This window comes from Protobothrops mucrosquamatus, unplaced genomic scaffold (genome assembly GCF_001527695.2).
Source record: "Protobothrops mucrosquamatus isolate PMUCROS unplaced genomic scaffold, P.Mucros_1.0 scaffold_270, whole genome shotgun sequence".
In the NCBI taxonomy this organism is placed as follows: domain Eukaryota; kingdom Metazoa; phylum Chordata; class Lepidosauria; order Squamata; family Viperidae; genus Protobothrops; species Protobothrops mucrosquamatus.
The window spans coordinates 299,701-321,804 of record NW_015386346.1 but is presented as its reverse complement, the minus strand read 5'-3'; the positions used below and the strand labels follow the sequence as shown (position 1 = coordinate 321,804).

Below are 22,104 nucleotides of genomic sequence, written 5' to 3'. Positions count from 1 at the left end.
CGCCTCTCGCGCGCGCCGCCGCCGCCGCCGCCGCCTCTCGCCCGGCCTCCCTCGTCGCTTTGGCCGCGCGCGGTTGCTGCGGTTCCTCCTCCGGCGCGCACCGAGGCGCCTCTGCCCGGGAGCCCGTCAAGAGCGGGCCGGTTCCGGTTGCAGAGCTCGCCCGCGCGGCCCCCAAAGGAAGGCCAGGCAGGGCGCTTCCCGGGAATGCGGGCGCGGGCCGTGCACCTGCCGCGAAGGCCCTCCGCAGGATCGAGCTGCTGAGCGCCAGGGCCTCGCTCCCCTCCGGGCCGACGTGGTTTCCCCGGGCCCTCCTCCTTCCAGCCGCGCTCTCCAATGCTCGGATCTGGAGCAGGCACCGCGCCCCGGCCCAGCCCACACTATTCCAGCGCACCTGCACGGTGTCCTTTTGTCTGTCCTGGATGGAGCCGGCCCCACGGAGAGCCAGGGAGGTCACAGCCCCCGGGGCAGCGGTCCCGGTCCCCAAAGGGAGACTCAAAAGTAGCCAAGCGAGCCCAGCCTGGATCTTCTCCGGGAGCGGAACTCTTCATTGATACAATATATCCATGGCTGGGAAAGAATGTCACAATATTGACTAATAGGACAGACAGTGCAGCTTTGCACAAAACAAAGTGAAGGGCTCCAACCCAAGCGAAGCCCGTCTGAGGGGCCCCACCGTAGGAAGCCAACTTTCAAAATTTTAAACCACTAAACAGAACCATACGATTCAGTCCACTAACCTGGGCAAGCAGGAAGATTTGTAGCAGCCTGACCCGTTTATGGCAAGTGTACAGGATCGCAATCAGCGTCCGGCAAGAATCATGGGGCATTCTGCTCCCACCCCTTTAAAAATTATTTGGGATAACAGCACCGGTAGGATAGGTGCAACCACACATTTGATTCTCCTTATAACTTCTCCTCACAGCCCAGTGGACTTGCTGCCAAGTGGTCTGTGGCACCATTTAAATATCACCTGCCTTTGTGCAATGAAGTGAGAGCAATACTAAGCCTATCTAGGCCTCCTCACCCTTTCAGCAGCAGCTAAGAAATGGGGGCTTCACAGCCAAGCAAGTAGGTGAATTGCAAAGAGGCTGACGCTGTTTTGCGTCATCTTGGCAGACTGGAAGGTGTGATGGTGGTTCTACGTCCCACTTGAGTTCGCGTAAGTAAGGGGGACACCACAGAAATATATTGACAATTCTGTGTGGAATGAAGGAAATAGATATTCTCTTATTATTGTAATAACATCCAGTGGGACAACAAAATCAAGATTTAAAAATGGTGGAGAGTGGGCACGCCCAACATTTTAGTTTCTTGTTTTTAACTATCTTCAACAATAAGTAAGTAAAGCATCTGTCTGATTGTAAGCAAGCCTTTCGTACTAGTGCCATATTAGCCCAAAGGCAAACGCTACCCCTCGGGAAATGTTGCGGCTTCTGTGAAGGAAATGGAAGACATGAGAAGGTCCTTATATGAGAACCTGATGCCTTCCTCCTGTTGCCCTATATGGATGATGCAGCTGCCCGATAATGAGGCTAATTAATTTTCAGTTTTTTAAATATGTCATTTTAAAATACAAATATTTTAAATATAATTAAATAAAGGTGTTTGGAGATGTTCTGCAAGGAAAATGAACAAATAGTGATCAATGCCACAGCCAAGGCTGCTGGGATCCGTGCTGAATACCAGCATTACACAAATGCAGATTGCAAGGATCTGACAGACCATCTGCTGGCCTTGGTCCTGGTGGAACTGAAAGGAAGATGAATTCTTCACCTACAATTTAATTTCAGTTAAAAAACAATTAGAGGTAGCTGCATAGGGCACGTCTCCTCAGGAAAACAACTTCAGTAGCATTAAATGGGGTGGTGGTGCTAAAAATCAATTGCTCAGCAGATTTGGAAATTGGTATTGATGCACCTCTCTAAGTACCCCTAAAATGGGTCCATGGCATGCCAGAAACTGGGCTGCCCAAAAAACGAAGCCCCATCCGCGGGACGTAGGCAGTACACAAAGCCACGCCCTCTCCGGTCCGTGGAAAAACCTCTCTCCACGGAACAGGTCCCTGGTGCCCAAAAGGTGGGGACCGCTGCCCTAAAAGACACCATTCTTTTTTCTAAAACAAGGAACAGCGATTGATTTGCACCAAAAAGTATCCAACAAGATTCCAGCCTGCTGGCTGAATTTCCCAGCAAGTCTTTGGCTAACAACAGAGAACCAGAAAGTTGGCGCTTCCTTCCTCTGCAGAGCCACGCTGCCTGGGCTGTGGAACCCGTCCACCGCCTGTCTGGACTTGTCCAGCAGTTCTTCGTCCTGTACCTGCCTCTGACCTCCACCAAACCTACCTTTGTCCGAAGGGAGAAGGATTGCGTTCTCGATTTATTTCTTAATTTCTAATCAGAATAAATTCTAATTTCACTGACATATTTTGAACTTTAAATGCAGCCCATAACTGAATTTTTCCACACCTTCCCATTCCTTCTCCACAGTGAATAAGTCTAAACTTTTTTCATGAGCACAATATGAAATAAAAGGACAACCAAAATCCACTGAGTTTCCTCTGGTACCGACCACAGTATCAAATCCTCTTCATTTTAAGCATGAACTACAATTTCAATTCATTGTCTTGGCTTGGAAACAATGCTGAATATATTGTATTTATTTTAAGATCACCTTACATTATAAACAAATCATTTTTATTATTTAAAATAGTAACATGTTAAAAATCAGATGGCAGAAGGAAATATTTCCCCAGAATACTAAAACTCTCTATTTAAAGAAGGCAGCAGCAAACTGGATACTATATTCTCTGAAAAAATCTGTCACAACATCCACTTCATTAATGCTGTAATTAAACAAAACCAAAGGTTTTGCTCTAGCACACACCAAAATATAAGCTTTATTTCCCACAGGAGGCAATTCCATTGTATCTTGACCCATCCTTAACATAGATTTCTTTAAGAAATCACATAACTGGAAAATATTCAGGCCAATATCATCTAAGTTAGGATTATTAATTACAAGCATACCACATTAGGGAACTATGTTCATAGTGCAAAATCTGGGCTTTTTGCCCCTAAGAGTTTAGTATCCTGAGCCACAGTTTACATCAAGGACTACAACCCTCCTTACTGGCAGCTTCCTTGGCAACGTCTCTATTCCTTAGTTCACACAACACATATACACATTTACCCTACAAACAAGCCAGCCTCCTTCCTGGCAACTGCTGAGGCAATGGTTGTCCTACTCCGGGGCTCCCCATCTCCCCTCCCACCCCACGTCCCAGGACAGAGGCCAGGGGGTGCTTCTGAACTTCTCCTGCCCTGGCAGCTGTGGGGCAGCTCAGGGCAGCCTTGAGGTCTTTGGGAAGAACCCTCTTCTCACAGGGGGGGGGGGCTCCCCAGTCTGAGGGGCATTGAACAGTTGGTGCCTTTTTTCCCCTTCCATTCCATCGTGCCCAGTTCTCAGGGGTGCCCGTGCCAGTCCCTGAAGTTTTCTTGCCCAGGATTTTCAGACGTGCTTCACCATTGCGTCCTTTCTAGGCTGAGAGAAAGTGACTGGCCCAAGGTTACCCAGCAAGCTCCGTGCCCAAAGCGGAACTAGAACTCACATTCTCCCAGTTTCTATCCTGATGCCTTAATGACTACATCAAACTGGCTTTCAGATGCTACTATCGCTCTGCAAATACATACATAGAACATACCAGGATTGTTTGTAGATGAATGCACAGACTACCACTATTTAAAAGTGCTGCGTAGCCCTACCCAAAACCATCATTTTATGCACAGTGCTTGCACGCCTGAGTCAGTGCAGAGGAAAAACAAAATAGATCCAGAGCATCAAAATTATACAGAGCTAGAACCTTGGAGGTAAGGTGGAGGGTGCAACATAACTCGCCTTGCTTACTTTTCAGTGGATGTTGCTTGGGCAATTGGCATCTAGCAGGGCACCAGGCCCTTTCTGTGCCAGTTTGTTTATTGCTTGCATGGCTAAAAGTCAGCTTCTTTTGGGTCTGTACCTGTGTGTGTGTGTTTTTTAAAGCCTAAACTCTGCAGAGCGACACAGCAGGAACACTGCCCTCTCCTGGTCACAGAAGTCTTCTACAATGCACAGCATCACCCAGCGACGAAAGGCCCTCTTTGAAGTAATTTCCATCTCCCATTTGTAGACTCAAAAGACAATTTATTTATTTTATTTATTTATTATTTAAATTTATATACCGCCCTATCTCCCTTACGGGACTCAGGGCGGTGAAATGTAAGAAAGAAGCGGCATTCATCTTTGACTCAACAACGTCTCTGGCTTCCCTACATGATATCCTTTGGAGCTGTAAACCTAGTTTGCAATTTTGTTATATTAATTTTTAACTTTATGTGTGAAATTCTCCAACTAATTCCATGACCTTCTATTTCTTTACTTTTCCTGAATTGTGAATGGCCACCATGATGGGGATGACTTGTAGCCCAACTTTATTTTATACAGCTTGAGGCAGTCCAGATGATACTAAGAAGGACTTCTTGCCTCCCCCACCAAGAGACCCACGTTCTGAGGGAAGACCTCCGGAGGGTCTTCCTAACCGATGCCTGGTTCCTGGGAGGGGAGGGCAACGTGAAAGGGCAGTGCCTGGAATTCGAGTATTTGGGAGGAGGGCCCTTGGACGGCTTCCGTGGGTAGCCCCGGACAAGCCCATGCGGCCACGAATTCCACCACCATCACCAGAGCCCCCCGTCCCACCCCCTGCCCGACATGGGCTCCGCTGGTGCTCACCGGAGCCTGCCGTAGCACACCCTTCCCTTCAAGGAGCACCCTTGGCGGACTGGGCCGGGCGGGGAAAGCTGCACGTGCCAGGTGCCCGCTCTGCCCCCCCCCCAGCAGTCCCCAGGGCCTGAAAAGGAGGCCTTGCTGAAGGTCCTCCTGGCGGCTTTCTCCTTCTTTCTTCCCTGGGGAGGAGGGGGAGGAAGCCATAGAGATGGAAGAGGCCTTAGAGGTCATCTGGCCCAACCTCTGCATTACATCCCTCATTTTAGATCATGTGTGCGTGTTCGTTTTTAAACAATCTTTGTTTAATGAATAGCTGCTCGTTTGTTGCCTGATAAACCAAGCAAGCTGCCTCACAAGTTAATGTAGCTGCGAAGAAACAGGAAAAAGAGGAAAGACAGCTTAACATGTATTGTCTCTTTATTTATCCTAAATAGACGTGATGTAGTAAAAAACAAACCGACAAAAATATTTTAAACTGCAGAGATAGGCCTAAGTAGTAAACCAGGCACTTGGTCAAAAGATTTGTTGGAGGAGATTTAATCTCTCTGGACCCAAACATGAACAGTCACCTGGATTTGAATACAAATCCAGACACACAGTTGTCTCACACATTCTTTTATGACACAGCACAGAAACATACAGATGTTTTTCCGTCTCTACAAAGTACACTGCTGTTGCAACAAGATGCTGTAAGCTTTTTACACATCCGCTGCTGGAGCAGATGTCAAAGGCCAAGGAATAGGAAGAAGACTGACCGAGAACTGACTGACATTCTGCCACACACGCCAAGAATCAGGGATAAAACCAGGAGAGAAATAATGGCAATAGGGTAATAAAAAATATTGCACTTAAGATTTAAAAGGAAACTCAACAGGGAGACATTCTCACAGACACAGTATTTCACTAGAAGGCTTCAATAAATAAACCTAGCCAGGGTTACGCCTTTCAGACGGCTGAAGAAAAGCAGGATAGGACAGGTAAGAGGGGGCGCTCTGCCAAGAGGAGACGCGCCAAGATTCAAAAGGAAAGGTCTGCAGGTGACCCTCTCCCTCCGTCTGGTTCTTGTGAGGATGTGGCCCATTCATGAAAGCCACGGAGGGATGTCCCAAGACGGCTGTGTGTGCAGGAGGAACTCACCGCAGCACAGCCACCTCCAGCACAGCGGAAGGGTGGAAGAAAAGTCTCTGGACTTCACAGTCGTCCAAGGGAAGACCTTCTCCTTTGCAGCTTTGGGCGCTATGACTTCATCGTACCAGAGGGAAAAGCAGGTTCTTGGGAAGAAGGAATGGTAAAGCTGCTTAGTTCTGTAACCCCAAGGCCCCTTTGGGTGGGAAGGCAGATTTATTTATCCAGATAATCCCTTAGCCAAAAATGTAATTATTTGTAAACATACTGCTCCCCTAAAGTTTCCTGGAGGAAGACCTAGCCTCTTTTCTACAGGGAAGAGCTAGGTTTCCTCGGGTTAATGAGGTCCAAGTACAGCTCCGAGCGCAGGAAGCGGGGGTAGGAGTCCTTCTCCATCAGGCCGTAAATCCGCCTCTGGGCAAGATCAAAGCAGCCCCGGCTGATGTTTTGCAAGCTCTCTTTGGTGTGTTCCCGGGTGTAGGAGTCCAAATTGACCTAGAGCAGGACGGACAGACACTGGTCACTGTCAGGCTGCTGCTTATTCGGAAGGGTGACATCAGAGGGACAGATGAACAAATACTTGGACAAATAATTACAGCTCATTGTGTTCTGCGTTAAGCTAGAGATAATGCAGTTTTCGATAAGAGGCGTAAATGTCTGCTGGAGTGTTGTCTAGTCATGAAGTATGCTTCAAAAACCAGCCAAGCCTATTCCGAGCTTACGGTGCCCGGAAGGCAAAAGAAGAGACGAGGGAGGAACTTGATGCCTCCAGAAAGGGCCTTTCAAGATTTCACGGGGTAAAGCTGCCTTACAAACGTGGAACCAACCTAAGGGCATCTCTTCTCCAACAGGGTCCTCGGCCTTGTTTCTCTGATGGAATCGGGGCAGGTGGCAGCACAGGGGTTTCCGTTCAGCAGTTTTGAAAATGTGCTTAAATTTCGGCAAAGTTCTTTCTATTCCACACTTGTGCCGAGCAAACTTTCTACAATTTGTCTGGCTCCCAACCAGGCTGGCCCCAACATTCAGGTCCCTTCCGCTACTTACCTCTTTGCACGACTGGACAGCAATGTATTCGGTGAAGATCTTCCTGGCCGTGGCTATCATCTTGGCCTGAGACTTGATGTTCCTGTATTCCTCACACGCCAGCCAGAACTCCAAGTTCTCCTCACTGAACTCGGTGTGCAGGAAAGAACGGAAGGCAGCCACCCCATCTGAGCAGGGAGGAGAGGATGCAGTGGCTTTTGTGAGAGGTGCTCATGCTATAAGGCACCCAGGCTTCTCTGGCACAGCCACCTTACAGGATAAAATAGATAAAAAAGGGGGGAGGGTACTTCTGCTCCTTCACCAAGGACCCAGCTAGGCAACGTTTATGTCAGGAAGCAGGTTCTCTCTGAAGAAAATGTTATCCAGAGGAGCAGCTGGATTAAGGGGACGTTTCTTTGAGTGCTTCAGATCTTCTGATCTGAACTTGTTTCGATTCAGTATCTCTGGGCCTATGAGAGGAGGCTGCTCCAAAGCTCACGGAAACCTGTTTACATCAAGTCTCTCCAATAGAGATGCTGCACATCTGTCATTTTGGAGGATTGTCTTTGTGTATGTGCACAAAACTTACAGCTTAATCACCTGGTGTGCAAAAGCCCCCAGGCCTTGTGGGGGCAGAGATGGGAAAATGTGCTTTCGAAGTCCTGCTCCTAGTCACAGCATGCAACACCTGCCTACTCTCTGACTTTCCAGTCGTCCAGGTACTTGGCAATATTATTCTTAGCAAAAATCATCTACTTAAGAAAGTTATCCTCTGGCCCAAACAGGTCCCAAGGTCCCATAAGCCAAGGCAGGAACAGGAGAGAGCAGTGACTGCTACCCTAAAGCTTTGCTCTGTTTCCATCCTCCAATGTTTAAGATCTGAGTTCGGAATTAACGGGTGAGAGTTTACTCAAAAGCTCTGAAGAAGGAAGGGGAAAAGGAAAAAAAATGCTGACTGGTCTTTGACAATTTTAATTCAAACACTTACAGCAATCTGATTTTTGAAACTCAACACCAGAAAGGGCTCCTTACATTTATGTTGCAGCAGCTTTTCCAGTGAGTCTCCCCACTTGAGAGCTTCTTCGGGAGGAGGCCTGAAGGGAGGCAAGGGGTGGGCAAGAGGAAGATTACTTTAATCACATTTTATAGTAGCCAGGTGAAAGATGGAACCACTGCGGGAAGAGAAAAAAAACTCCCCACCAAAGGGGTTTATTAAAATGTCTCCTCTTTAGAAATGGAATAATTCTAGAACAAAAATAAATACTTTGAGCAAACTAACTCGAAATTAGGTACTTTATTTAACCTGCCTATCCTACTCTTCTGCAGTTTAGTGACATTATGCAGAGAACAAAGGAGTAAGAAATAGTAGTCCAAAGGGATAAGATAAAAAAAACCACTGGAATCAGAGCCAAATATAGTTTACCACAGCCCCGTTCTCCCCCCCTCCCCTCCCCCACATACATTTCTGTCCTTGCTGCCTTCGTGGCTTCCACCACCTCTGCCCATCACTTGACACACAGGGTCCTGAATGTGTGTTGTCTCCAGTTAAGCGATCCCAGAACAGGCTTTGGTTGGGCTTGTGGCTTATTGGTCAAAAGGTCCCCCCCTCCCCGTCTTTCCCACTGGCAGCCAGTGTGACATAGACACAACTGAGGATGGCAAGCTCATCCACACCTCAATCAGGTTTTCTCCTACACAAAGGAAGTTTCTGTCTTCAGGGATTGCTTCCTTACCACAAACTTCCAAGTCTCCCAAATCATCTCAATCTCACACCTTGTCAGCGCTGCCCCCCCCTTACCGCAGAGGCTTCATCCCTTTGTCGGCCTTGTTCTCAGGCTGGCCCCCCAGGGCTTCATGCCGCTTCCGAAAGAGCCCCAGTCGGTTCTTGATGTCTTTGGCCCTGCAAGGCGAGGAAGCCAGGAGGGCGGGTGAGCACCCAAGCCCAGCCGTGGAGGACTAGACAAGACCTGCCGGGGCAGTGCCTCTCTTCCGCTCCTGACGCCGCGGCGGTCACAGCCCCTCTGAACGCAGCCAGTCAAAGCAGAGGCAACACCTACACACACACACTCACTGGCTCACAGTCGTGGGAGCTGTGGCCTCCAGAAAGTGTGTCTCAAACCATTTGGGTGCATTGCCTCCATTGCCACAATCACGCACCCAGCAAAGCTTGTGCTGGAAGAACTTGGGTTAACATCAGCTCAGATAAATACCAAATTCTGCCCCTTGCTTGCAGGCCGGCGATGAGACGCTGTGCCAGGAGGGCTTCTAAGCAAGGCATCTTGGAGGTATGACTAGGAGGAGGAGGGATGAACCCTACATCCCTCTAGGCGGACTAGGGGGCAGGGAGGGTACGGGAGACAGCATGGGCCCCTGTCGTGTAAGCGGTGGATTTCCGAACCTCCACCGACTGCTTTTCCTTCAGGGGTGGAAAAACTCTCCCTCCAGAGGCAACCAGCCCCTGCAGCATTAACGGGAGTCTGAACAGATGGAAACTGGCTTCCGATTCACAGCCTCGTGTTCCGAGCCCAAAAAACTGATGGTCAAGAGAGATGCCTCCACCCACTCAGGCTATTTAGGAAAAGGACCCACACCTTGACCAAAGCACAGTCACACTTACATTGCCTTGTTCATCTTGTGGGCTGCTCCTGAGTCACAAACTCCTTCAGGATCCAGCACCTGCTGCTGCTGTCGCCACCATCACCGCAATGGGAAGAGGGACGGGGGGGAATAGAAACTAGGTAAATTCAACTGAGGGAGACATGAAGGAGTTAACTATTTTCAATCATTTGGTTACTGCTCTCTTTGGCTTATTCTTCCTTTACTGTTCACTGCCAAGAGTCTGAACCGATTGGTGCAGCTGACAAACACTGTAAAACAAACCAACGAAACATCCTTCAAGAGCAGCGCTTATTTGCCAGACCGAACTGCGCCCAGAGGAACTTGCTTGGGAATCTCTTTGCTGGGCCTCCCCTGCCACCCGGAACCCGGGCAAACCGTGGGAAACCACGTCTTGGTCAAGCGCCACCAGCCCAGCTCTCTGAGGCTTCCGGGTCTTATCAGGCCCAGCGCTCTTTCCGCCTGGCCGGGACATTCCTGGGCCCTTTGGGCGCGCCAGATGGGCTCAGGCATGTTTCCTCTCATTGTTGAGAGGGGGGGGGGTTCTCCGCTCCCAAGCAGGAACTGGCCAGGGCTGGCCTCTTCCAGCAGCAGGCAGCCACCGTGGAAGGCAGACCGTTCTGCTCGGCCCGTGGGGTTATTCTGCTCACAACCCATCTGAGGGTGTGTGAGAGGAAGGGGACTGGAAGTGGGCCTCGGCTCTGGGGAAGTGGGCTGGCTTCCCTGCTGAGCGTAACCTAGCAGGACCGGGGTTCTTGTGAAGAGGCTTCCTCCCTTTTTCAACACTGAGCCTCTGACGAATCCAGTTAAGGAAAAGGCCCAGAGCCTAATGCCAGGGACCTGCCAGGGACCTACGGTAGGTAATGGGAAAGGCCCCAGAATTCCCCACTGGAAGTGCTGCTCTTCCTCTCTGTCCCTGCCTCTCCGCCTCTCCCCGGGTACTGGAGTTCACGCTTGAGGGACCCGCTTTGGAAAAGGCTGCCAATTCTCTTCTGCTTTGGCAGGGAGCAGCCACACACGGCTGCTGAACCCCCCTTCGGAAGCCAAGCAAGCATCTCTGGGCATTTCAGAGCAAACCCTGCTGGAGACATGAAAGGCCCAACAATCATTCTTAGAAAAAGCCCCTTTCCTGCATCTCTTTGGTATGGCCAGTCGTTTCAGGCACATCCCCTAGGGGGCAGCCAGCACACATTGTGTGTGCAAACCGGGGGTGAGGAAGATGGACACCAAGGAAGGCCTCCCTTGCTCAGGTGAGGGGGGGGGAGCCAGCAACCAGGCAGGCCAGGAGTTTTGCAAAGGGGCCGTCCCTTCCTCCAGAGCTCCCGCACACTGCTGCATCACACAGACTTCGGGCCCTGCTGCTCCCCTACCCTTATTTTCACAGCAGCTGCTCTTAGCAAGGACACGGCCAGGTTGAAAACAGAAGCTGCCCATTTATCTTGCGTTCAAAGTGCTCAGCCGCCAGCATCTCGGACGCCCCAGAGGCAGCTGGCCAGCCCGACAGCGTCCTCCGGCTGCAGAGGGAAACGGCTGTCTTGGTGGAGGGTTATCCTGGCAGTCCCAGTCAAGCCCTGACCATGCCCAGCTGGCCCCAGTCAACCATGGAGCTTGCTTTCTGAAGATGCCATAAGAATCTGCCCTGCTGCTTCTGAGCCTGTCCCACAACCCTACAGCTAGCCAGACTCTGGCCAGCATTCTGGGCTTGCAAATGCCTGCTTCTCGTCCCGTGGCGCCCTGCACGATGTTGTGGCATCAGCAGTCTCAGCTGTGAAGGTCCTGTAAGGACACTGAAAAGCATAATCCGGCACCAAACAGGTTCCCCGGGCCATTTGTGCTCTAAATATGTGAACAACAAAAAAAAGTTGTCCAATTGAAAACGCAACATTCAGGCAACATCTGCTCTCCTAGAGCAGAGGCCCCCAACCTTTTCGGCACCAGGGACCGGTTCCGTGGAGAGAGGTTGTTCTGTGGACCGGAGGGTGCGTGCTTTTGCGTGCTGCCTGCGTCCTGCAGGTGGGGCTTTGCTTGTTTGTGCAGACAGGTTGCTGACATGCCACGGACCGGGGGTTGGGGACCCCTGTCCTAGAGTCATTTTTAACATTTGTGTGCTTTTTTAAACAAAAATGAGATAAAAGGTTATAATTAAAGTGATACATTGAAATGTTTTAAGTAAACACCAGCAGGTGAACAGCTGAGCAAAAGAGCTAGTTCAGCAGCATGGTGGGCTGAGAGGAACAAAATGAAGTCAAAATGTAGAGAGAATCTCCGAGGGAGGGAGCTCTGTTCTCTAGGAACAGGAAATGAATTCTCTCTCGGGCAAACCTTTTGTCTCCCTGCACTCCAAGCTCTTGCCCAGCCTCCTGCCTGCCCTGGAGGTCAGAGGCGCCTTCTGGAACCTCTTAAGAAGGGGGGGGGCAGAATTTCCGTGGGCGATGTCGGAGGCTCATCCGAGTTCCAGGCCTTGGCCAGTTCTCCAAGCTTCCTGTCGTTAATTGGGTTAGATACAGAGAAGCTGGGGGCCAAGGCCGGGTTTCATGCAGATGCATCCACTGCATCATGCAGAGAGATGAACTGCTGCCGTCCCTGCCCTACGAGAGCCAGAGGGCCCGGCTGTGTATTTAGCCAAGGGGGCCGCTGCTGTATTCGTACTATCTGGAAAACACACATGGAATGCAACACAGTGGCTCTAAAATTCTACATCCTTTCAATGGTGAGGTCCACTAGGAGCAAGGAAAGAAGGCTGCGCCTCCTATGGAAAAGGACCTCCTACTCAGAAGGGCCAGCAAATCTGGCATCACCACTTAGAAGACTAGAAATGTATTTTTCAAACCAGCTCTCTAAATAAACTCGGTTGGAGTCGAAAGGCCTCGTCCAGCCTTGCCCTCTGAGACCTGGATCCCGGAAAGGATGTGTTGCACAAGGCCCCGGCAGACCCAGCAGGCAGCAGAGACCGTGGCAGGGGATCCACATTCCAGATCATTCCTGCCCTGAACTTCCTCTGACTTTTTCTGGCACAACTGCTCCAAAGGTGCTCTCAAGTGCCCCCATTATTCCACACACACAGGCTCACCTACCTTCCGATTCCCAACGAAGAGCAGAGTGAGCTGGTGGATGGAGCCCCCGTTCTTCGTAAGGTGTTTCTTGAGGCTCTGCGGAGATGGCAGCGTCCAGCCGGGGGTGGATCCTTGCATCTCGGTGTAATTCAGGCTGGTGTCAGAGGTGAAGCAGTGGCCCGCTCGGGGCTCCTGAAGCAGGCTGCCTTCGCTGTGAGTCCGACGCCGCAGAGAGTTCTGCACACTCAGGCTGCAGGCCGGCTGGCACACTGACGGTTCAAACAAGCTGCAGCGTTTTCGATCGCCCCTGGCCAGTTGGGCCTCACCGCTGTCCTCTTCCTCCTCTTCAGCCAATTCCCCTGGACCGCTGAGCTTGAGGCTGGTGAGGCAGGTCAGGTCTTGGCTAAACGCCCCCTCCACCTGCAACTTTGGGACTGCAAAGGCAGCGGAGCCACTGCCGAGCGCTTCCTGTTCCTTCCGCTCGAGGTGGCAGGTCCGCTTCCCCTGTTCCATCCCGATGCCCTGGACGTCTGCCACAGCTTCCTCTGTCACCCCCTCTATGGAGCTGTCTCTCCCAGGATAGGCAAGGCGGCGGCTGTCATCCTGCCCCACAGATGGCACTACCCCTAATTTCTCAGCTCCTGGCTCAAGCATCTGGGGGGAAACAAAGAGGAAGGGAAATGGGCCCACTGCATGGTTGGAAATGGAATAAAAAGTTTCCAGTCATCCTGGAAAGTTCAAGCAGAGTCTGATGTCTCTGAACAGCCACAGCACTTAAGTGCACATGTGGACGGCCTTTCTCAAATGCATCAGGCACATTTCCTTCAAATAAAGGACACAGTTGTTGAAACCACAAAGGCTACTTCTTCAGATGCGCTCACCTCCCATCCCAGTCTCTGTATAAAATGCTCCCCCCCCCCTGATTCTATATTTTGGAACCACAGTAGTGTGGCACAGAGCATTAACATTAACTAGCATACAGGCCAGCATATATTACACTTTCCACATAGGTGGCTGCTCAGACTGAGGCCACTAAGCATCTGTTCTGACCACAAGCAATGATCTTCTGATGTAGTACTTGCTCCTAAATTTTGTGTGAAAGACCCTCCCACTTCCAAATCACTATCAAAAGCCCATCAGGAAGAAGCTCCCCCCTCCACTTTCTGATCAATTGCCCCATCAGAAACCTTTGCAAAGAAGCTGGGATAGAAAAATTCCTATCAACGTTCCCTCAAAGAGTCAGGGGCTGGCCTTCAATCCCTAGCGTGGATGCTGGGATGCTTGGCTTCAGCAACCTCAGGGTGGTGAGTGACCGGCTTGCAAGAACTTACAGATCGTAGTTGCTTCTGGCTGCTATTTCTGGGTGAGCGGTTTGCAGGTACCTAAGCCCCACTAATTTCTCTACAAACCACTTGACTCACACGTCCTTGTCCAGATGAGCTATCTGACTTTCAGGGGCCCAAAGCTAATTGAGATCTACTGGCCAGGTATTTACCCACACCTGATCCGACAGTCTGCTGGCGTTCCCTGTCTTGGCTCCGTGTCCCAGACTAGCCGAAATGCTTAATTGGACAACTGAGGTCCGGATGTAAATAAGGTTTTAGCTCAGGAAACAAACAGAGCTGGTCAGGTTCCAACCTGTCTCCTTTGCTCAGCGGGAGAAATTACAAAAGATATTCCTTCGGGGGGAGGCAGGAGACATAGGAGAGGGATGTAAACACCCTGTTGCTCAAGCAGCCCCTGTGCCACATCATGGGAGGGACCTGGGGAGATCGCACACAACACATCCCGTTTTTCCACTGAGCTGAGCCAGGCAGGCAATGGAACAGTGACTGATCGGGTTGGCCTTTGGAGAAGGCAGATGCCACAGGAGCTGGATTTTAAACACTTCATATTCTCCCCAATTTACCAGGACACGTGGAGTTAAAATCTGCCTGCTTTACAGGAGAGACGAGGAAAGAGAATAAAATCTGAGAAATCCAAGGGTCCAAATTTCTGCTTCCAATATCCCCAGAAATGTAACAATGGCCACCAATGACTAATGGTGGTGGTAAATATGTAAATATCCTCTGGAACTCTTGGCTTGTATAAAGGACTCCCATCCACGGGTTTTCAGGCCAGAAGGCTGAACTCTGCTCGTCCAGCACAGCCACGACACGGAGCATCTTCAGCGTTTCTAGCAAAGAGGGAAGTGAACTTGTGATGCTTAATGGGGTGATCAACTAGATCAATTTCAAAGTTTTAAGAGACAAAAATTGCCCCTACAGCCCTAAGCCAAATTAAGCAAAGGTAAATCCGAGTTCTCTTGCTTGGGTTTGGCCTTCGAACGCTTACTGTAATGATGAAGGCGTGGGGGGGGGGCATTTAGTGTGTGGCCGGATGTGCTCCTACCTCCTCCAGAAGTTACACAAGGGCAGCACAACAGAAAAGCCCCATCTCTGCCTCAGCTGTGGAAGCTCACCTTCATGGTGTGTGGGGGAGGGGGGTAGAGAGGAGTCAGGGCTGAAGTCACCTGCCCCAGCTAACCTACTGGCGGAACAAAACGTTTTCATGTTCCTGCCCCCCCCCTTAAGCCATCCCGTCCTCCTCCAGCTGCCACCAGTCCCTTGGCCACCTGCTCCCCACCACCTTCCTGAGATGGCCCACCCCTCTGACATCCCCCGGGGCCTGCTTGGGTCGCCAGTCCTGCTCCCGTTGCCTTCAGCCACTGTCTGCGCAGATAAGTTATCTTTCCTAGCATGTAGATCAAGCAAGCTGAAATAGTTGCTTTTCATTTATTTTGGTGCCAGGAGCAGTTTCACGCCCAAGGAAGGGCGAAACCCACAAAAACCTACCCTGCTCATTTAGTGTCATGGCACACGGGCTAAGTCCCGTGTCCTCCTTCCACAAAGTGTGACTTCAGAGAGGACCCACACATACCTTGTTTTCTTCTCACAACCACTAAATATTCTTGCCCAAAACTAAGTACAAAACACAGAGCCCCCCCCCCCTTAGCCTTAGTAGGGATCTGCAACACTGTTCAATGTCTTCAGAATGGCGGGGTGGGGTGGGGTGGGGAGGCATAGCACAAACCTATAAGAAACAGAAGCAGTCCCTAATCACAGTGCAACATCTACACAATATGAAACATCTAAGAAGCCTGGGTGTTTATCGCCTACCTCTGCAAGAGATGTCCCGCAGCCCCTTCCAATTCACGGGGCTAGGGAAGAAGGGGGCACCCTGAGCCCAGCCTTTGGGGAGGGGCGCGGCCACTCTCGAGATTCCCCAGATTAGTCTCATCCAGGGCGAGCAGGAACGCAGGACAGGAGGCAGCCGCTACCCAGAAGGCGGGCACTTGCCCAGGAGGGTGTCCAGGCAGAGGGGAGGGCTCCCCCAAACAGGGGCCGCCTCCCAGAGAGGTGGCTCTGGCTGCTGCTCACCAGCTCTGCCGGCCCTTTTGTGCGGGCGCCTGTGAGAAAGCAATACTTGCAGAGGATTTTATTGGCCTCCCTAAGTCACATCGTCATTGGATTAAGTGCAGCCAGGAACTCTGCCAAAAAGCAGCCAATTCCGATTATTCTCCTAAAACGCCGGAGGCAGAATTGACATCGGCTGGACAGAGGCAGGCACTGCTCGCTCCCACCCTTCCTGGGAACAAAGGGGAGCCTTCAGCATCAGCCAGGCACAAGGAAACAAAGTCTGCATGTTGCCCAAGGCCCCAATGTGCCCTTTGGCTCCTCTCTGCCACTCCCTCCCCCCCCCCACTGGACAAACAAGATCGGGGAGGCCCTCGGAGGCCAGGCAAGGGCCCGGTTACCCCGAGGCTGCAACAGGGAAACAACCCAGAGGCGCCATCTCTCTTGCTGCACAGCCAGGCTTTGTGGCCCTGGATTGAAAGCTCAGCAGGCCGAGAGGGAGTCGGTGAGGAGGCCTTGTCGCTTCTACTCTCTGTGCCGAACATCCCGAACAGGGCGAGTCCCTGCCTGGCAGCATCTGGAACTCGCCAAGGAGAAGGCGAGGCAGCCCTGGTGAAGAAACCTCCACAGACACGTGGAGTCCGGCAGCGCAAGGGCCAAAGCCAGCTGGGAGGCCTTGCGGACGCTCTGCCGGGAAGGACAGGGAGGGAGGGGGCTGCCAGTCCTGACGTGGCCTGGACCAGAGCAGGGCTCTTCTTGGGGTCCCTAGTGGGCCACACGGTTCATGCGCTGAGGAGGGTCCTCCCTGACCAGCTGAGCAAGGAGCCCCTGCGCTGACTGACTGCAGCCCTTCCTCTCGCTGCCCCTTCTTACCTTGCTTTCTGCCGGAGGGGCTGTCGGAGTCGTTCTTGGCTGCTGCTTCACGATGTTGTCCATCAGACACCAGCACACCCTGGTCTTCTGCTCGTGGGAGCGAGCCTGCAGGCTGAGCACACACTCCAGCTCCTAGCACACAGGGGCACAGAGGCCGGGAGAGGTCTAGGAGAGGAAGGCCTGGATCCAGGGGCTGGGCTTCTTCAGCGGCAGCTTTTCTCTCTGGGTTGGCTGCCCACCTGGGACACCGGCTGATAAGGCGCCCCTTACAACAAAACTAGCTGCCTGCACAACAACTTCTTTTGCTGAATACCAGGAAAGAGTCACGGTGGGCTTTTAGCCAAACCTGTTAGTTTGCCTGTCCTTTGCAGAGCCAGGGTCCTCCTTGCCCTTCCAGATCCCCTCTCCTATATCTGTGGTGGAAGCCACGGAGGGCAGCCCTGAGCAAGGGGCACAGCTCCCCTCCAAAAGGACTCCAATTGAGAAAACAGACACCGCACACCCTCCGGTGCACACGTGTGTGTTGTTAGTAGCCTGTAGCATCAGCACCTTCCTAGCTTGGAGCAATTAAAAGGGATGATTTAAAGAAATGGACACAGGTTTGTGGAGCTGACACATAAGCCCAACAAAGCTACAGATGCAGATAATACAGCATTTAACGCAGACTGTCCCCCAAGGGGCTGGTGGAGAGCTTCCCAAGCGCTCTCCATCACAGGCACTCCAAAGGCCTGTCCCGGAGCCCTTCCCCTCCCCCCCACCTCGGATAATGGAATTAACGGCTTGCATCAATTCAATTAGGCCCCCCAGGAGCAAAGCTCTGCAGATGGAGACGATGCTTTGCAAGTGGTACCTTCTCCTTCCCTCCCTCCCTCCCTCCCTCCCTCCCTCTCTCTCATCACACACAAATGACACCTTTTACTCAAATGCCTCAGTAGGCTCAGGATTCCTATTTTGTCTCTTAACCTGCTCCCAAACTGAGGCAATTAGCCCAACGTTGGAGAGGGTAAAGGTTTTGAAGGAATAAGATGGTGGCTTAAACCTCGGCTCAAGGTAACCATTTTGTCCACCAGCTTTCTCTCACACACATCTCAAACCAACACAAAAGCCTTGCGGGCCCACAATGTTCATCCACCAATCCTAGAGATACTGTATTCTGGAACAAGGGCGAGGATAAGCCTGGCCTGCAGGTTGCCTCTGATCATCTGGTCTAGTAGAGGGGAAGTAGTAAGGAGTTGTGAGCTGTGTGCTCTTGAATCAGGGCTTCAGAGTTTCAACATGAAGATTTTGGCTCAACCCAGGAATGTGACTGCTCCGTTCCCCCCCCCCCGCCCTTTACCTGAACCGTGTTATTCATATTCAGAGCCCTAAGCTGATGTCTTCAAGGAAAGAAGCTTATTGCCTCACTGGCGCTAACTACAAGCGCCACAAAGGCAACGGCCCAAAAAACTCTCTTCCTTATTTACTGCTGCAATGTTCTGAGAGGCTTTCTTCCGGGTAGAATTCAGTCGGCCACGGCTCTGTGACTCTCCTGGTTGAGTGATTTCTAGTCCTATTTCTTCTGCCAGCTACAGGAAGAGGCTGACGGGTGCAGTAATTGCAGCTGGAAGCTAATTTGCAGGTAACACTCACCTCTGCCAGATAAAGAATGCAGAATTTCAGATCTTCAGAGGAATCTGCAAGAAAAGTAGATTAAAGGGGTCATTTAATCTTCCCTGACTTGACAAATGGAAAATATTATTTGACCAAGTGCTCAGAATGCTGCAGTTGCTTCCATAGCAAACGAAAAGCGGGCAAACACGGTGTTTCTGAACTTAAGAAGACAGGAGCCCCCAAAGCTGCTCTAGCCAAGTGGTGAGTCTGCTGAGCCGCCCTAGCCCAGCGATCCCGGTCTTGGATAAAAACACTCCTCTATTGATCAGAGGGACGTGAGACATATAAAACTACTCGACAGCAACTCCTCATCTGGCCAGGTCTCCCATCCCACTCCCCCTGACCTGGTGCTGCTTGGGCTCATTAATCCCACCGGCCAAGCAGACCCTTTTGGTGAGGACAGCTGTCGGTTCCTGTGACAAGATGAATTAACAAGGGAGGCCAAAATCACTGCTGAGCATGGCCACCCTGAGGGCAAGGAAGGCAGGGAGCATCTGGGCCCTTAAGCACTTTATGCATCTGGTGTAGAGAAGAGAGAGGTCCAAGGAGGAGCCGCCATGAATCCCGTGAGATTCCCCTCACTCAACAGGTAAAAGGCCTCTGAGAATTGTCACCAGAGAACCTGTCCTTCGTGGGGGTATCCTTCTTTCACACGTGCTCTGGACTCACCCTCTTGCAGCCAGACATCCTTCAGATAAAGCGGGTTGCGGAAGACATTACACTGCCCAGGCTCCTCTTCCCGGGTGAAGAGCAATAAGTCTGAATAAACAAAGAGGGTCACCTGGACAAGGCGGGAGGAAAAAGAAAAAGCATCTCACAAGGACCAAGAATCAAACCACGAAGCAAATAAATAACTGTTTCTGCAACTGACTGCATTTGGTTTAGTGTATCAGCCATCATTTCCAATCTCTTTTGCTCTTTGTCCTGACGGGGACTGGCGTCGCCCCTTTGCATCCCATTTCGGAGCTGATGGGCCTAGACGTCCCCTTGCAACCCAGCTCCAAAAGCCTCCGAGTTTCAAAGACTATCACTGTGGGAAGAAAAATCAAGTCTAGACAGGATGTGCCTGAAACTAGGATATGGTTTAGGGAATGGACATTTCTGGCAAAGCGCCATACAGAGCACAGCCAACTGCCCCCTCCTTTTAGCGAAAACAAAGTACGATGTTATCAAAATTCCGAGCAAAATTCTGGAAGCAGCTTCCCTACAACCTGCAACACAATAATACTTGACAACCGTGCAGACTCATTTCAGCCAAATGCAGGAATTACAGTAGCAGCAAAAGAACGACCATTTTTGTTTCAGCAATAATAGCCGAGACGAAAAAGACAAAAGCCGTTGTTGGAGGGAAAAGGGGAAAAGTGTCCAAGCAGGCTCTTAAAAATGAGGAGAAAAGTTCCCCTTCCAGATCCTAAAGTTACTTCAGGTGGCCAGACCTCCTTGAGACATCTGAACTTGTTCCCTCAGCCCAGGTGTCGGGGTCGAAATCTGTGGCACTCTAGCCTCTTCTGGCACTGATCCCGTTTGCGGGCGGAGGCAGGGTGCCCGCTTGCATCTTCTCCCCAAGAAAAAGCCCCACCAGAATCTATGGGTAGGCCACAGATTGAGGCAGCCATCGGCGGCGGCCTTAAGGCAAAGTGAGCTGGTGACCAGATCCATGCGTGCCTCCAAAGGTCACACAGGGCTTTAAAAAAAAAGAGCTGACTCCAGAGGGAGAGGCGTGGGCAGGGGGCCGCCTGGGGCAGCAAGCCCCAACTGAGTCAGGGCACCCCTTGCCACCGCAATAATGCAGTGAGGCAGCAATGCAAACAGCATCTCAACATACTAGTTAGCCAGTCAAAAGGAAAACTCCCCATTCGAAAGAAGAAATCTCATCCATCAGCTGCTAGCAGAAATCATCCATGGGGCCAGGGGGGAGGAAGGGGGGCTAGGGTTAGGGTTAGGTCAGCCTAGTCTCTAAGGCCAAGAAAGGCCTCAAGGGAAGCCAGGCATAAAGCATGTATTTATTTAAATACATGTTTATCTGTAAATTAAATACATTATTTGGCTAAATTAAAAGATTTCTATGCCTCCCCTCATCTCAACATTGTAACTTTGAATAAAAGTCTTGTGAATATCAACTGTGAACATCTCACAGGATTCCCCTAACGATCCTGAACACCTTCTGCCCTCTGAGACTATGACCGCTCCTGTTCGATTCTTCTTCCTCGCCAGGGAGTCAGTATGAATAAATATTATTTCCTGGGATGCACCTGGAGGCTCACCTCAGTTGGTTTGTTTCGAGTCTCGTGAAGAAGCAGCTCTTCTGATAAAAGCAGTGTCCGAGCTGGGCTGCAAAGGTCCAGAGGCTAATGGAGTAAGAGAAACACACACAGACACACCATTCAGAGACTCTGATGAAGGGAAAACTATCTGGAGGGCTCCATCAATCTCTTCCTTCACAGCTGCAAGCCCCTGATAACCAATGGAAAGTCCAGAGTCCAGGAAATCAAAAACAAAATGAGGGGGAGAGCCGGCAGGTCACACAATAACTATAAAAAGAATTATCCTTGTTTTGCTCTTTGACAAAATAGTGCAAGGAGCAGTTTCAACCATCCTGGTGTGTGGCTGAGGAGCAAACGTTGGCAAGGCGGCAGGAGAAGGGAGGCACAGAGCTTACATACCCGACCGGGCTTCTCTGTCTGAGGCAAGGGGACTCCATCTGCCCAGAGACCCCAACGCAGCCTTCATTCTCCCTGCCGTAGCTCCACCAAGGCCGCCCTCGGGGCCCGGCTCCAGGGGGAAGCTGCCTGGGAGAGCTACAAGGGAACTGAACTGGACTCTTGTGGCACGGAAGAGAGTCCAGCCTCTTCCCAAAGGTTTCTGAAAGAGGCAGGAGCAGCGTCCGTTCACAGAGGCAACATCGGTTGCTCCGCATATCACATTTTCCCAGCTACCTTCTGCCACGGTGCTTCTCTCTCCCTGGCTGTTTCTACTCCCATGTGCAAACTCTGCTGCTTTGGCAGAGGCCCAATCAACTGGCATTAACCATGGTAATCACATGGTACATCCAAAGTCTGCATGCCACTGAATACCATGCTACTGGAGGCTGCCCCAAGGCTAGGTCTATTCGCTACTTTTTTTGCTGCATGCATCGCAGCACATACAAAGCAGGGTCCTCACTGGAGAATGAAAAACCAGTGAGAATCCTGCTTTCAAAGCCCAGCTGGTGAGTTTCCCGGGGCACACAGGAGGGCATTAGGGGAGAGAGAAGGCTTGGCTGGGTAGGCCGTGACTTCTTGCCTTGCTCTGCCCTGCCCAGGCCCTCTGCCTGGGTAATGCTTTGTGCCCTGTCTTTCCAAGGGACGTGAAGTACCACGATCTTCACTGCTCCCAGGAAAGAGCACTGCGATAGGGGAGGAGATGGCTCTTTGCATCTAGCAGTCCTCAGGCAAGCAGATCCTGCAGGAGACCTGGGCTCTGAATCAGAGGTCTAGAAGGGCGACAGGGGACTGAAGGCAAGTGAGCCCTGACCCAGGACAGCTGGGCCAGAGAGAAATGCCCATCTCAGAGAGGAGTAACTTCCCAGGTACGGAGCCTTCTGAAACTCACCTGTACGAAGATGGGGAACA

General features: G+C 51.2%; 1 protein-coding gene across 1 annotated transcript; it reads right to left on the bottom strand.

The window, feature by feature from the left end:
• Window positions 1-6,128: 6,128 nt before the first annotated feature.
• Window positions 6,129-21,623, bottom strand: RGS3 (regulator of G protein signaling 3). Its single transcript, XM_029287248.1, has 10 exons — window positions 21,610-21,623; window positions 18,788-18,852; window positions 18,473-18,516; window positions 16,844-16,975; window positions 12,597-13,229; window positions 9,524-9,591; window positions 8,705-8,806; window positions 7,939-8,000; window positions 6,928-7,094; window positions 6,129-6,378 (listed from the first exon to the last, which is right to left on the bottom strand). The coding sequence occupies exons 1-10, from the start codon at window positions 21,621-21,623 to the stop codon at window positions 6,193-6,195; spliced, it is 1,473 nt and encodes a 490-aa protein (XP_029143081.1). The 3' UTR covers window positions 6,129-6,192.
• Window positions 21,624-22,104: the final 481 nt, after the last annotated feature.

Excerpts from the sequence above, each read along its gene's own strand:
- RGS3 (XM_029287248.1), bottom strand. Across the intron at positions 18,517-18,787 it reads AGATGAGGAGTTGCTGTCGA|ATTCCTCTGAAGATCTGAAA; the intron begins GTAGTTTTATAT and ends CTTTTCTTGCAG. Across the intron at positions 6,379-6,927 it reads CTGTCCAGTCGTGCAAAGAG|GTCAATTTGGACTCCTACAC; the intron begins GTAAGTAGCGGA and ends GTCCTGCTCTAG.